At 37.4% G+C, this 16585-nt stretch overlaps 1 protein-coding gene across 1 annotated transcript in view; it reads right to left on the bottom strand.

The window, feature by feature from the left end:
- The window catches only part of BRWD1 (bromodomain and WD repeat domain containing 1), a 124709-nt gene that overhangs the window by 6949 nt on the left and 101175 nt on the right, over positions 1-16585 (bottom strand). Inside the window, exons 38-41 of the mRNA XM_043874485.1 lie at positions 13678-13904; positions 11488-11655; positions 7652-8545; positions 5769-6692 (exon numbers count right to left, since the gene is read on the bottom strand). Coding sequence (XP_043730420.1) covers positions 5769-6692; positions 7652-8545; positions 11488-11655; positions 13678-13904 — 2213 coding nt within the window. The remainder of the gene's footprint in view (positions 1-5768; positions 6693-7651; positions 8546-11487; positions 11656-13677; positions 13905-16585) is intronic.

Raw genomic sequence — 16585 nt, 5'->3', positions numbered from 1 at the left:
GTTTAATATTTTTCTCAGAGGAGCTGGTAACACTGAGAAGTCAATGACTATAAGTATGGCAATGTCAGGTCAAGAGACTGTTAAATAATTCTGTAACCTAGGGTTGTTCTCCAGTAGTTTGGTCACTTCTGTGGTTGAATAAATGGCCCTCAATCTTCAGTTCACTCAATGATGGGTACACAGAACCTTGATGTGTTTTGCATCTACAGCTAATCTAGCTCCCTATAATTTTATCTCTACAATTAATTGATAACAATCATTTTTAATGCTTTTCACAAGAGTTGTGATGGATACTGCAACTTTTTCTAAAAATCTAATTTAAAAAAATATGAAGTATGAATTCAGGGATCCTAATCTGCTTAACAAATCTGTTAGGAGATGGATCATTTCAGAATAATGCAGGCAGGATAAGATGATATCAGAAGTAAATACTGGGTTTTTCAATCTGCTTTATTAGTTTCCAAATGAAAAGCAATGGAGCCACCGACAGCTGGAAGGCAGCCCCCTTTCAAGCACGATTGACTCCCGCCAGGCTCTGACTCACACCAAATGTGGGAGTCCTGCTTTCTGCCTGCAGGAGAAGAGATCACAGATGGACACAGGGTGGAGAGCTGCTTAAATCCAGAGGTGAAAGAGTTACAAGGAGAACTGGATGGTGCAGCCCTCACAGAATCAACCAGCTAGAAGGCTTGTAGTAGTTTTAAAAAAAAAGCCTTGTAATTATAATGACTATTAAATTTATTATATTTTACTACTTCAGTTAGTTGAATAAAAAACTGGTTCCTAGTTGACAATGCAGATTCTAACGTGGTAATGAGCTCATTTAAAAAGTTAAAAGTACAGATCTCATATGAAGGTAGAAAACTAAAGATTTGCCTTTTTGACAAGCTCCAGTTAAATGGTTAGAATTTTACAGGTGAACCAAATATGTCCATACACTCCTAGAACTAAGTATGGATCAAAACTTAGAAAATAAACTTTAACCTATTAAAAACTGAAGATTTCTTTAACATGTAATCACTAATAGAAAAAGGTTAACAATTTCTAAATAATTTTCCTTGTGGAACCAAGGGTAGGCTGGCTGCTGCAGTCCACATAGTCTGTGCCATCTCATTTCAATTGTCAGACTGCCTCTTTACAGTCTGAACTTCCACTGAAGATTTTAATAAATGATAAAACTTACCTTAAAATTAACTTAAAAAACTAAAGTATGACCAGACAATATGCTGTGGCACTGATAACTCAATTCAGTGAGCCCATCAGTCTTGACAAACAGTCTGAAGTTACTTACATGCTGCCAGAGACAGAGCCTGCAGTCTGCAGGACTCCAACGCTGAGCACCCCCACCCGCCTCCCTCCATCAAATCCCCACACACAATCCTTGAACAGACACCAAGTAAGAGCCTTGATTTTTTTTTAACCAAATTAGCAATGTATTAGAAACCAGTCTGGCTTATGAGTGATCGGTGAAAATTTCTCTTAAACTTGAGAACTCCCGTGTATCCTTAGGCAACATCTATAATTTTTAGAAAGTTATAAGATTCTCCTTAAACTGGGAGAAAAGACAACACAGCCCTCATCAATATACTTTTTACATTTCAATCCTTTCCATTAAATTCACAATTTGATACTACTACTATAAGTAGTATTTACTAATGTAGTTGGACTAGATTTTTCCACAATGCTTCATTTTCTCCCTGGCTTTGACAAACATATTTGGTCTGGTCTGTATGTTCCCAAATACTAGAATAAGAGACAAGTCTTATTCTGTTAGGTTGCAATTTTCTTAGGGTTTCTGCTTTATTATTCCCTGATAACCCACAGCAGAAGTTGAGAGATATAACTTAAATAATTAACACACAAAAAGTTCTTCTACAATGAAGGTGCTTTGTTACACTCCATCATACTAGAATAATTGAACTGTGATTTCCATACAATGTATGAACTAAAGGATTTGGTGACAACTACAAGATACCTGATAAAGTAAGTATACTGACTTAATACCAATGAGAAGAATGCAGATGGCATTTCAGCTATAAAAAGGCAAGGCAAAAAGACCTTTTCTAGCCATTTAAATATTACTCAAAAAACAAATACAATTGAGTAGAAAGGAAAACCAAAAATACTGTATGTACCTTTAACAATGTTCTTGCAATCTGATATACAAAATCTCTCATTTTTTTTTCCAGGTAACACAAATTAAATTTGTACTGACAGAAGAGATTAATAAAGTCCTTCCATTTCAGTTCTTAATACCATACAGTGAACTTAATAAATTCTGTGTTCTGATTATTCTAAAGAAAAAAGGCTAGAAGAGGGACAAGGGAACATAGTTATGGACCCAACGTTACTCTAAATAAGAATTTTACTTAAGAGGTCATCAGCCAGTGGAGTATGAAGGATTTAGTGATGTATTTTATTCTTACTTTTGGACAGTAGTACCTTCAGGTGGTAAGTTTATTGGTTTATGTCTCCTTTTCCATTTACCTAAAACATAAGTTCTTTCACCCCATTTCTTATTATAAAACTAATTTTCCTTTTAGGTACAACTCTTAACTATTCTTGGAAGAAACTTTTATGTTGTAACATAGAAGTTGGGAGTAAATAAATGTTTTATCATTCTTTTGAGGATTATTAAACTGACAAAGGATCTAATCCCCTAAAATTAAAAAAAAAGGGGGGCAAGGGAGAATGATTACCCTAGGAATTATCTGAAAATGGGATAAATGTTTCCTTTTATTCAGAAGTTACTATACATTGTCAATATACCCTTTTTAAATAAGGAGGAAATGGGTGGGGGAAGCTTTTTAAACTTCACCTATTTTTATGTTTGAAATCTTTTTGTCTTAATATGCTTGGTAAAATTAGGAATCAAAACTCCAATCTAAATAACCTCAAACCTTTTTTTAACCCATAAATGAATAAAATCACAGGACTCTGGACATACACAACCACAGTAGTCTTTTCTTCTTCATATACATCATTCAGTTACTTCAAGTGCAATGGAAAGCTCTAGCACTTACTTCTGGATCAGTTCACATTCCACTTGTAACCTTTTGTCTTTTTTCACAGGAAAAATACAAACTGATCCCAAACTTATTAAAGTACATCTGTGCATTAAATCCCTGCTCATTTTGCATAAAGAGAAATAGAAAAAAAAAGTCAAACATGTTCTAGTGCTCAATGTAAACATTTTGAACTATTAATTATTTATTAATTTTCCTTAAGGGTACTTAGAAGTGTGTGTCACATATTCAAAGTTAACCTTAGGAATAGCACCGTGACCAAAAAAATCCATAAAAATGATTCTCTCTATAATCCCTTAGTTTTACTCCAGAACTTGAGAAGCTACCATTGTCAACCATGTTTTCAAAGTCACCAGGCCAATTCTTACTTGTTGTGTTTTTTGTTTTTGTTTTTTTTTCTTCAGATGAAACCAAAATACTGCTTCTACACACAAGGGTCTAACCATTTTGGACAAAAGGAAAAATTAGCAACTGGTTGACCAGCCAATCAATTCAGTCCAAAAGTTAAGAACAGTTCTACTGATGAAGCCTAAATGGTTTAAGTATCATTTTACCAAAAGAACTGATGTATTTATGAGTATATTCCATATGAGTTTATGGATTTTTTTGGTACCTTTTTGCAGATGATGGTAAACATGGAGTTATAACCCTGAGAATAGATATAAAACAGAGAAGTTTAAGAAGAGTTAAAATAAATTAATGGATATGACATCTATCACCAGTTCTCAAAATTAAGGAAGTAAAAAGCATTCCATTAATTTTTTTCAGGTCACTAGTCAAGGACAATTATCCTGACTCAATCTGTCAACAATATAGTTAACACGAACTTTGAGAAGGAAAGCATCATAGTTTTGAAGTGGTGATAGCTCTCTCAACAACCAGAGAGGCAGGCAGACCACCTATCTCACTTGGTAATATCCAAGAATATCCTTCCCCTTACACCAGAGCAGAAAGAGAAAGAACCCTCTACCATGTCAACTGGAATAGAGAACCAAGAAATACCAACACTTGAGAACATTCTAACACTGATATCAGCCTGATGCTTTCCCATGTCTGCCACCTTAAGGATACACAGGAGAAAAGGGTTAATTTTGTCTGAAACCAAACACAGTTAGGGCCAATAAATAACAAAGGGTGGGGGTACTGTAACACACCCTTTAGCTACAAAATATGTAAACCACTTGAGTCAAGTCCATCTTCAGGCACAAACAAGCTAGGAATGGCCACCTACACTGTTTGGAGTAGCACAGCCTATCAAGTAAAAATATTTGGCTCGAAAATAAGTGTACTATGGTATTTGATGATGTGGCAAAAGTCACGCTGTAAGTGAATTTCAAAATTATTTTCCCACAACAGTTTCTTAGATTTATACTAGAGGTCACTAATAAAGATACTTAGTTGCACCAGCAAAGAATGCTTGGGATTGCACATGGCAGCAGTAGAGTAAAAGAGATGGAGAATAACAGCTAACTATTTTCCTATATAAATGACATTTGCAATTGCACTCTTATCAAAACTCAACTCTACAATTTAAGAGATGGGGGAAAACTACATATAATTTAAATATTCTTTTAGCCCTGTACACTCTATTAAAGAACACACTTTATCTAAATCTAAGGCACACAAACTCTATTTCACAGAGTAAGACTATGGAAGACCAAGATTTTGGTTAAATTCCATAAATGGAAAACAGGAGATCTTGGAAAGACAAATTATATAATATTTTGTTAGTGCACAATTTAAAAGAAAATGCTAGCTATGGTCTGGCCTTAGAGATTTAAAATATACAATCAAACATTAAAAAAAATAATAATTTACCAGCACTTTATGAATTCAAGTTTATAAAATAAAGTGGATGATATTTTCCTTAAAAATAAAGAGAAAAAGACGACCCACCAGGACTTGGAAAGAAAAACTGGAAACCATTTCAATGAAAATGATAAAATCTGGTAAAATGCAAACTACTCAAGTAGCCAGGGAAAGAAAAAAGTGGCAGGTACCTTGCCTACTAATCGTGGTTACCACCCACTCCCCAATTGTTATGTCAGTATGAACATAATATTTATGAAGAATCTGTAAACAAAGGTCATGTGAAATTTATACTACAATAGGACTGGAATTAGAAACTACCATCTCTTGAAGAATTCTGAAAATAACTGTATGACACTTGCTACCATAAAAGTAATGCTTATTGGTTCTGATAACCAGAATGTATAGTGTTTAACATATTTCAAACTTTTGCTATGTGTAGTTAAATACTGTCAAAAGTAGATTAGATCTGCCCCCAAAATGAAGCATATTTTGGCACCTGTGCTGAATGCTGCTACAAAGGCAAGCAAGTGCAAATAAAAATAACAGTCATGATTTAGTCACATTCATAACTTTTCATAGAAAAATATAAATATATTCCCTGAATTGTAGGACAAAAAATAATTTCAACAGCCAGCTTTCACTATAAATTCCAGTCCATTCCCTCTTTAAGTGAACTGGTTTTCCCTCAAGGTCATAAGGTGCAATCATCAAAATCTAACACATTTTCTAAGCTCCTATCATCATCCCCATCATGGTATCTCACGGTCCTTCTACCCTGATTTCTCGTCTTTATTTTTGAACGTCGAAGAACTCTTTTAGATTTTGCATAGTCCACATCCTCCCAGTCATTATCATCCACATTTAACCTAGGACGTTTGCTCTGTCTTGGTCGTCTCATGGTTTTAGATACATTAGCTGTAAAAGTTTTACCTTTTCTAACTACTTTTGCTTTCCCTTTCGTTTTCCTCTTTTTGGTTTTTGAATCATCCGTACAGTCAGCATCTGATTCAGTGGCAGATCCCAAATCTGAGTCAGATCTGGGGCTAGTATCTGGTCCACACTTTGAACTCCCTGTTGTTTCAGAAGCTTTCACATTTTCCAATTCAGTTTGCAGTCTCTTCCTTTTTACTTCTGTCTCGGCAGCTTCCTGCGAATCCCGCACCACTTTCGTCTTACTGAAAGGAGCCTTCCCATAGGTCCGGAGCCTCCTGCCGTTCCACCTACGTAGCCCATAGTTCAGTTCCTCTTCAAAGTTATTCTCTGCAGTAGCTTTGTGCACCAAAGTTGACTCAGAAGAACATTTTCTACCTATCTCACCCCCTGGAATATGGCTTTTTGAATCTTCCTCCAAAGACCCAATCAAGGCATTCTTTGTTTTAGAAGGTGCAACACTGGTTTTGAGACTCCTGGTACGCCTGTTCTTGTGTCCTGAATCCAACACACCTTCAGAGTCTGAGTCTTCATTTAAAGACTGACTGATACTTTTTGTACTACCTTCTGAGTCGGCTTCAGGTGGCTGCCCTTCACAGCCACTCTGTTCGTTTGGCACTTCACAATTTACATCCCCCTCAGAATCGCTGTCTATCTTCTGAGCTGTGGCACATGCAATATGGAGGGGCTTTTTCCTCGCATTTTTGCTCCCAGTGGACACATGGTCTACATGGCCATCTTCTGCGTCACTCATCAGCTTGATCCGGCTGGCAGCAGTGGTGGCACACCTCCGAGGCACTCTCAGAAGGCCTGGTCTGGCTCTGGATGCTTTCTTAACCACCTTCGAATTGCTGTCTGAGTCACTGGAACAGACCCTTTTCCTGGCAGCTTTCCTGCTCTGTCCATGATTTTGTGATGCAGAATCTAAAAATCAAGCATACTCTTTTAATCTTTACTAGAAGAGTAAGTCTAAAGGAATTAAATGTTCAACATTTTAAACAACTTAAGTCCGGGATTCCTTCTAACTTCAAAGGAGGATGGCAGTGAATGGGTTTGGCTTTTACTACTTTCGAACAGTGACTTTTTCAGCCTCAGCACCATTCACAAGTGTAACATACGCCCATCAGTAACACCCCATGCCTTTCTATCTATATACACAAGACACTCAATATTTTATTTACCTGAATACAAACTAAAGTCTCTTCACCATTGCACTAAGGTATGCAAACTAACCACTCAGCCTCCCTGAAACTTAACAAGTTCCATCACACACTACGTTTAATCTTAGCTTTATATGGCTCCTGATCTAGTATTTTTCTCCATTTACCAAGACAATCTCAATTCAGCAATTTAGCTTAACTCTCCATACTCCAGAGTTATTATCAATAAAATGGACTTAATAATAATAGTACTTATCTCATAAAAGATATGAAGATTAAACTGGTTCATAAATAAATGTAAAGCTTTTAGAAAAAAATCCTGATGACAAATAGCTTTCTGGGAACTGTTCTGTGAGCTGCTATTATTATTACTACCTACCACATTCCTTTCAATCACCCTTTTCTTTCCTTTTCTCAAACTATTATCACTAACAGCTTATAAATGCTGGCCTCTGCTTTTCTTGAACCCATAGCTGATACAATATCCCCATTATCAATATAAGAAGTGAAATCTCTATTAAAAATAGCTATGGCTAAGGCTGCCTGTCACATGAGCAACACTAAATGTACTCAACAACCAGTAACAGTACACAGAGAGAGAAAAAATGAATGGAGAATGCATGACATGGAAAGAAAGCAGGTGGCAAAGAAAAATTTCATGGGGAAAAAAAATGCTATAATAAAAAAGATAGCAGTGAACCAAGGTTAAATGTTTTGAATTACCTTTTATAAAACTATTTGGTTTTTCTTTTGCTTTCTTGTCATCATCTGAATCCAAATCAGTTTCAGATACATGATCTGAAAAACACTGGGATCTGGCAACAGGTTCACATTTCGCATTCCCTGAACTCGGGTTCATTTCCATCTTATGACATCTGTCTTGTCCATCTTCTTGGTCAGACTCAGAGTCCTCTGAATCACTGAAGATCTTTGCTTTTTTAAGGAAAGGAGCATTCTTGCGACCTGTGCTGTATTTCCTACTGCTGTATTTTCTTGTTTCAGAACTTGCTTTCTCCTCTTCCTCTGAGATGCCTTCTGCCTTAAGTTTTGGCAAAGATGTTGATGGGCCAGCAGTTCTGTTATGTCCATTATCTGAATCATGACTTTTAGAGTCTTCCTCAGAAGACGCTATTTTAAGGAATTTTGTTTTAGAAGTTGCTGGAATTTGGGACTTGTAACCATTAGCATGCCAATTTTTCCGGGCTACCCGTAAATCACTTTCTGACTCTGAATCTCCATTTTCAGTATTCTGGGCAGCAAGAGAGTTGGACAATGGTGACGGTTGATCTTTTTGCTCCTCTTCTTCAAGTTCTGACTTCAAGCTCTGGTCATCCTCAGAATTATGTAATAATTTTTTTCTAGCTACAGCAGAAGCATTGCGGTGGGGTAGCTTACGGCCAGAACAGACACTTTCAGAGGTAGAATTCTCCTCTACGTCACTCATTAACTTGATTTTATTGGCAGCCACAGCAGCACACTTTCGTAGCACTTTCCGGTTATTTCCAGCTCTCGCTTTTACACTTTCACCAGTCGCCAAAGAATTGTTATCTGAGTCACTTAAATAGACTCTCTTTCTAGTGGCTTTTCTGCCACATCCATTTTCTAAAGAAACTGGACCTAAAAATAAAGTAACAGTTAGATTAGAAAGGGCTTCCTTATTCCAACGTTTTTAAACGACTTCATTATTTTAGTACTAATGTTCCTTATTCTTTTAATGTCAAAACAGATTACACCTTTCTAAATTTAAAAAGTTTAAAGGGTAGAACATAACAGAGAATCCAGAAATAACCCAAGCACAGATGGTCAATTAATTTATGACAAAGGAGCCAAGAATATAAAATGGAAAAGGACAATCTTGTCAATAAATAGTGTTGGGAAACTAGACAGTCACATGCAAAAGAATGAATAAGACTACTATCTTATACTGTAAGATATACTGTATTTTATATCTTATAATACACAAAATTAACTCAAAGTGGATTAAAGAATATAAGACCTGAAACCACAAAACTAGAAGAAAATATAGGCAGAAAGATCCTTGACATTGGTCTTGGCAATGATTTTTTAGATCTGACTTCAAAAGCAAAAGAAATGAAAACAAAAATAAACAAGCAGGACTACATCAAACAGCTTCTGCACAGTAAAGGAAATCATCAACAAAATGAAATGGCAACCCACTGAAAAGGAGAAAATATTTGCAAAAACATCTATCTGATCGGGGGTTAATATCCAGAATACATAGAGAACTCACTCAACTCAAACCCCACCCCCCCCAAAAAAAATCAATTTAACAATGGGCAGAGAATCTGAATAGGCACTTTTCCATAGAAGACATACAGATGGCCAACAGGCACATGAAAAGACACTCAACATCACTGATCATCAGGAAAATTCAAGTCAAAACCAGAATGAGGTACCACCTCACATCTGTTTGAACAGCTATTATCAGAAAGATAAAAAATAACAAGTGTTGGTGAGGATTTGTGCCAGGAGCCAACACACGAGATCCTACCCATGACAAGATCATGAGGGAGAAAACCTGACAGGCAAGGCGGATCAGGTTTTCAGGGATTCCGAAAAGCTGCCCCCGGCAATCACCTTAAAGATGATATCTGTCTTTCTGATGCTTGCTTCAATAGACTACTCCCTAATTTCTGTGACACAGGCAGAAGGCCTTCCCTGATCTCTTTCCAAATAAGACATCAATTTAGAACTTTAATCAATAAGTTTCCCAGGTGGTGGTATTTTATGAAATTATCCAGGGTGAAAGGAGTGTTTTAATTTAAACTCCTTTGCTGATATTTTAGTTTGTTTGGCAAATGCGTTTATGCCCTTGGTACTAATATGCATGACTGCTTATAATACCCTAATCATAAAACAGCATAAAGAACCTGATCATATAAAGACCCTAACAGACATAGAGCCCTTCGGGGAGTAAGGAAGCCCTATTAGAAAACACAAGAAAAATTATTCTAAAAGTGGTTATTGGGTTAACATTTGCTTGCTGTGTTTTTGCTCTTAATGTGCTAAGGTTGTGCATTGGAAGCCACTGTTAATATAGTTATAGATCTAGAAAAATAAGAGCTTAGCCCTAGTGTGGTTAACAATGAGACGGTTGTTAATTATCAGCCAGGAGTGCTAGGCAAGGGCTGCCTCACTGAAGCCGCAGAGTCTGTGTGGGATAAACCTCTTAGATAAATTCAAGTGACAACTTCTGCAAAAGAACTGACTTTTGTGTTAACAAGGTTATACTTCTACTATGTTGTGACATGCTGTACTGTTGCCCTAAGAGATTGCAACTTTTCTGTTAAAATCACCACAGAAACAGAAAATAGGTTTACATTCACCTGACTTGCATAAAATGTTAATAGGCCCCAAGGCCAGAAGACAATGTACAAGACCCTCATAAACAGAAGAAGTATGCAGAAAACACCCTGGTTTCGTGAAGGACAAGCTGATGTAATGTTAAACTATCTTCCCCTCAGAAATGTACTAACTTAGGGTATAAAAGATACGGTAAAAAATAAAGCATTGCCAGACCCTGCTGCAAACACCCCCGTCTGATCACTCTCTCTCTCGCCAACGCCGTTCATCCTGAGGGTACCCCTGGATCCTGCCGGGGCTGGACCCCAGCAGATTTGAAAGAAAAGAAAACCCTTGTGCACTGTTGTTGGGAAAACTGGTGTAGCCACTATAGAAAACAGTATGGTTGGTCCTCAAAAAAATTACATGATCCAACAATTCCAATTCTGGCTATTTATGCAAAGAAAACAAAAACATGAATTTGAAAAGATACATGCAACCCTCATGCTCACTGCAGCATTATTTACAACAGCCAAGATACAGACACAGCCTAAGTGTCGTTTCCATAGGGATGGATGGATAAAGAAGATAACAAACACACATCTACACAAACAGGAATACTGTTCAGACACAAAAAAGAATGGATTCTTGCCATTTGCGACAACATGGACAGACCTTGAGGGCACTATGCAAAGTGAAATAAGTCAGACAGAAAAACAAATACCCTATGTTAAAGTGGAATCTATACTTCTATGTGGAATCTACAAAAACAAAACAAAACATCCTCCACCAGAAAACAGACTGATGGTTGCCAGGGGGAGGGCGGATAGTGAGTGGGTAAAATGGGTGAATGGAGTCTAAAGGTACAAACTTCCAGTTATAAAATAAATAAATCATGGAGACACAATGTACAACATGGCAAGCAGAGTTAATATGGCACTGCATATTTGAAAGTTGCTAAGACTGTGTCTTAAAAAGTCTTCATCACAAGAAAAAAGAACATTTTCTGACTATGCATGGTGACACATGGTAACTAAACTTACTGTGGTAATCATTCTGTCAAGTACACAAATGTCAAGTCAATTACACAGTACACCTGAAATTAATATACTTTATGTCAATTATGTCTCAAGGGAAAAAAGCATAAAGGACATGTAATCGTGTGCAGATGCGTCAGGTGAGTAAAGCATTCACTGTTTATTTGGCTCTGGGCCCCCCCGACACGCGCGTCCCCCACACGCTGAGCCGCCTCTCACCAGCGTTTCTCTGCGCAGCTCTGGTCCTGGTCACCCTGAGGCCGCAGCTCCTGGCCGGCCCACCGCGGGAGGGGGGGTCTCGAGCTCTCGGACTCTCTTTGCTTTCCTCAGAACTATTTGAAGCTGAAGATGATGAAGAGGTACCTAAAGAATCTTCCATTTCACTTTCTAAGAAAAATGAAGCAGTAACAGTTCATTACATACACACTCCTATCTTTACACAGTAAGCAGTTATTTTGTAAAAACAGACTAAAGGCAGATTCTTAAAATACTTAGAAGCGAGTATATTTTTTAAAATGGTTTCAAAGAATAGCTGATAATACTAAAAGGTACATAATCAGCATTGGAAATCAAGTTTGTTCTCTTATTTCTGAAAGTAACATATTAATACTGATTTAGATTCAGAAAATAAGAGTTTATATACTGATATTTTATAAACAAGCTTTCATTAAAATTTTAACAAGCCCCACTATCGTGGGGCTTCTTCCTGCTTCTGTTTTGAAGTATTTCCTATAGAAAAGACAGTCACTTCAAGTCCAATATTTCAGCAGGCTTTCCAGGTGTCTCTCCAGCAGTTGTTCCTAACAGCATCTTTGTACCACACATGCTTCCAAGCTCAAGAAAGAGCATTTCAACCTGTGACACACATATATACACACACACACACACACATACACACAAAGGTAGAAAAGGTGTGAGATGAGTAAGATAGGAAACCAAATTTCCTGTTCCTTCAGCCAGGCATGTCTATCACAAAACAAATATTCCACCAAAATGAGTGGGGACATATTGTTAAAGGACAAAATCGTGCTCCATAATACAACCCAATTCTATGTCAAAGAACAAAGTGGCTGATAGAGGAATGTGTATGTGCCATCTCCTGCATTCCACGTCCCATCATTCTGACTGTGTTTCCAGATTCTTCTCCTTCCCCATGTATCACTGTCAAACTGATTCATCCTCCTGAGACAGAATTCATCATGTGATTCCCTCAAAACAAGGGACCCTATTAAGTAATCCAAACTTCTCTGTAAGGCTTGCCATTCTCTAAACTGAGGCTGCATTCTACCTGCCTGATCTTACTGTTTTAAATCACAACAGTAAAGCAACCTAGATGCCCATCAGCAGATGAATGGATAAGGAAGCTGTGGTACATATACACCATGGAATATTACTCAGCCGTTACGAAGAATTCATTTGAATCAGTTCTAATGAGATGGATGAAACTGGAGCCCATTATACAGAGTGAAGTAAGCCAGAAAGATAAAGAACATTACAGCATACTAACACATATATATGGAATCTAGAAAGATGGTAACGATAACCCTATATGCAAAACAGAAAAAGAGACACAGAAGTACAGAACAGACTTTTGAACTCTGTGGGAGAAGGTGAGGGTGGGATGTTTCGAAAGAACAGCATGTATATTATCTATGGTGAAACAGATCACCAGCCCAGGTGGGATGCATGAGACAAGTGCTCGGGCCTGGTGCACTGGGAAGACCCAGAGGAATCGGGTGGAGAGGGAGGTGGGAGGGGGGATCGGGATGGGGAATACGTGTAACTCTATGGCTGATTCATATCAATGTATGACAAAACCCACTGAAATGTTGTGAAGTAATTAGCCTCTAACTAATAAAAAAAAAAAAAAAATCACAACAGTAATCACTATACTATCATGACAAGTCACCAAAATCACTCAGAACAAACTCAAGGATGTACATAACACAACATCATTCACAGGATGTTCACAGTCTGTGTCAGCTTCAGTTAAACTGAAGTTTAGTAATAACTTCAGTTATTACCAAATGATAATAAAATAAACAGTATTTTTTATTTTCCATGTCATCAAGCCTTAAACTTACATGATTTAAAGAAATTTTTCCATGTCAAATTTTGCACACAAAGTATGATATTTATACCACATTATTTAAAACCTGAAGGATTCAAATTTGCTTAAAATGTGGCTGCACCATTTGCAAAGAACAGCATTTATCAAATATAATTAATTATTCCATGTGTTACTTATGTCTCTTCTGTTAAATTTTACGTTCCTTGAATATCAAGACCATGTCTTACTTCTTTATTCTTTCCTCAAAATCCATAGTAACTAGCAGTGTTATAAACTGTCATAACTGTTATAAAGCAGTGTTACAAAATGTTGTGAACACACAACATTCCATTTCTCACCAGATAATGTAGAACCATTTGTCAGAGTGACAGGTCTATTTCTTCTCCTTCTTTCTGATGATGCTGCTGAATCTGAAGAGTCACCAGAAGAAACACCTGAAGAGACACTAGCAGTTGTCTTGCGGCTTGTGGAATAAGCTGTCCTACTTGAGGTAGGCTGGATAGGAGAACCTACGAACTCAGAAATTACTTTTGTCTGAGATTTTAAACGCTTCTGCTTGGTATTTCTGGTCAAAGATAGGAAAAATAAAACAACACTGAGCAAAACAGAGGATGTCTAAATAACAGTGTATTATTAAAGAATAACTTTATGATCAAGACACTGAAATATTCATTATTAACATCTTACTCTAGCTTGGGTTACTATTCTTTCACTTTAAATTTGACATTGTTTTATTCCAAATTTGAGTAATAAACAGATGATCTAAGTAACAGTATTATAGAAAATCATACTGAATACCTTAGATTCTTTGGATTAAATGCTAAGAAGAGCCAACATTTATGTTAATACAGGCATTCATTTATATGATATATTTTTTAAAGTTGTATGTGTAATGAAATTTGTGATTTTTTATTTATTTATTATTTTTGGCCACATAACTGCCTGTGGGATCTCAGTGTCCTGACTAGTGATTGAAGCCAGACCATGGCCGTGAAAGCCTGGAGTCCTAACCACTTGGCCACCAGGGAATTCCCTATATTAAGAATGAGATTCTCAATATGACAATATTCCCTCTAGGCTCATTTTTATATATTCCTAAAGACAGTATAGACTTCCCTGTATTTCAAACGGTAAAGAATCTGCCTACGATGCAGGAGACCAGGGTTTGATCCCTGGGTTGGGAAGTTCCTCTGGAGAAGGGAATGGCAATCCACTCCAGTACTCTTGCCTGGAGAATTCCATGACAGAGAAGCCTGGCGGGCTACAGTCCATGGGGTCACAAAGAGTTGGAGAGGACTGAGTGACACACACACACACACAAAGACAGTATAAAATCAGGAGAAATCAACAAAACCTGAACAGAAAGAACAGAGAGGCAAAAGACAGATCAAGCTAGCTTTTTTCTGAGACCAATATGTTTACATCTAAGTGCCAATTCACCGTATTGATTCCTGAGCCATGTATTATGGTGAAAAAAAGATGGAAGTTTAAGACAATCTGAGTTTAAATTACAGATCTGACTAATATTCATGTTTTTTAAAGATAATCCTTTAAAACAAAAGATTTGGTTTTGTTTTCCCTTAAAACAAAAACATAAAGGTGCTTTTCCTTTTAGGAGTATCTAAGGCATCTGAGCTTAAAGATAACCACACTCAACTATACTGCAATTTTTTGAAGGAAAAAAAAAACAGTAATTCTTTTAAGCAATAACTTTATCATAATTAAGAAAATTCAAGTTTTCAAATGTAAATAGACCGTTTTTAAAGGCAAGCAGTTTTCTAGTTTCCATGTGTTAAATGCAATCTGTCAGTTACAAATGGGAGAAGGACAGATGGCTGCAAAATGTATTATCTTGATTTCCTTCCTTTATTAAAAAAACGAAAGGATTTAAAAAGAAAACTCAAGTTTATTATGTCAAAAATTTAACTTCCATTAATATCAAACATGGGCTTCCCCAGAGGCTCAGTGGTAAAGAATCTACCTACCAACGCAGGATGCATGGGTTAGATTCCTAGGTCGGAAAGATCCCCTGGAGAAGGAAATGGCAACCCATTCCAGCATTTTTGCCTGGGAAATCCCAGGGACAGAAGAGCCTGGCAGGCTACAATCTATGGGGTCGCAAAGAGTCAGACATGACTGAATGACTAAACAACAACATCAACTAGAGAGTAATATAAGAAGAAATAATTACATGCTTACTGCTGCTGCTGCTGCTGCTAACTCGCTTGAGTCGTGTCTGACTCTGTGCGACCCCACAGATGGCAGCCCACCAGGCTCCGCCGTCCCTGGGATTCTCCAGGCAAGAACACTGGAGTGGGTTGCCATTTCCTTCTCCAGTGCATGAAAGTGAAACGTGAAAGTGAAGTCGCTCAGTCGTGTCCGACTCTTCGCGACCCCATGGACTGCAGCCAACCAGGCTGCTCCGTCCATGGGATTCTCCAGGCAAGAGTACTGGAGTGGGGTGCCATTGCCTTCTCCGAATTACATGCTTATACCTATCATAAACTTGACTTTTAACAGTAGACAAGGTGTAGTAGCTCAAAATGAACACATTCTCTTTGTATCCTATCCTTTATGAATAAAAAATGAAGGAAGCCTCAGAAACCATTGGGAGACAATTACACACACCAGCATATGTATAATGGGAGCCCCAAAGGGCTTCCCTTGTGGTTCAGTTGGTAAAGAATCCACCTGCAATGCAGGAAGACCTGGGTTTGATCCCTGGGTTGGGAAGATTCCCTGGAGAAGGGAAAGACAACCCACCCCAGTATTCTGGTCTGGAGAATTCCATGGACTGTAAAGTCCATGAGGTCACCAAAAGTCGGAGATGACTGAGCAACTTTCACTTTCACAGGAGACAAAAGGAGCAGAACAAAAATATTTGAAAACATAATGGCTGAAAATCACCCAAATCTGATGAAAACAGTACATATCCATAAAGTTGCACAAATTTCAAGAAGGATAAATTCAAATCCACACTTACAGTCAGCTGCAAGATGAAGACAAAAAAAAAAATCTTGAAAGCAGCAGGAGAAAAACTGCCTGTGTACAATGGAAGGAACCTCAATAAGATTAATAGCTGACTTCTCATCAGAAACACTGGAGGTCAGCAGGCAGAAAGATGACATAGTCAAACTGCTAAAAAAGAAACACCGCCAACTGAGAATTCTATATACAGCAAAACTAGTCTTGATAAAAGTGAAATTAAGACATTCCCAGATGAACAAAGATTAAGGGAATTCACAG

This window comes from Cervus elaphus, chromosome 19 (genome assembly GCF_910594005.1).
Source record: "Cervus elaphus chromosome 19, mCerEla1.1, whole genome shotgun sequence".
NCBI lineage: Eukaryota > Metazoa > Chordata > Mammalia > Artiodactyla > Cervidae > Cervus > Cervus elaphus.
This window is presented reverse-complemented; position numbering and strand designations above follow the sequence as displayed.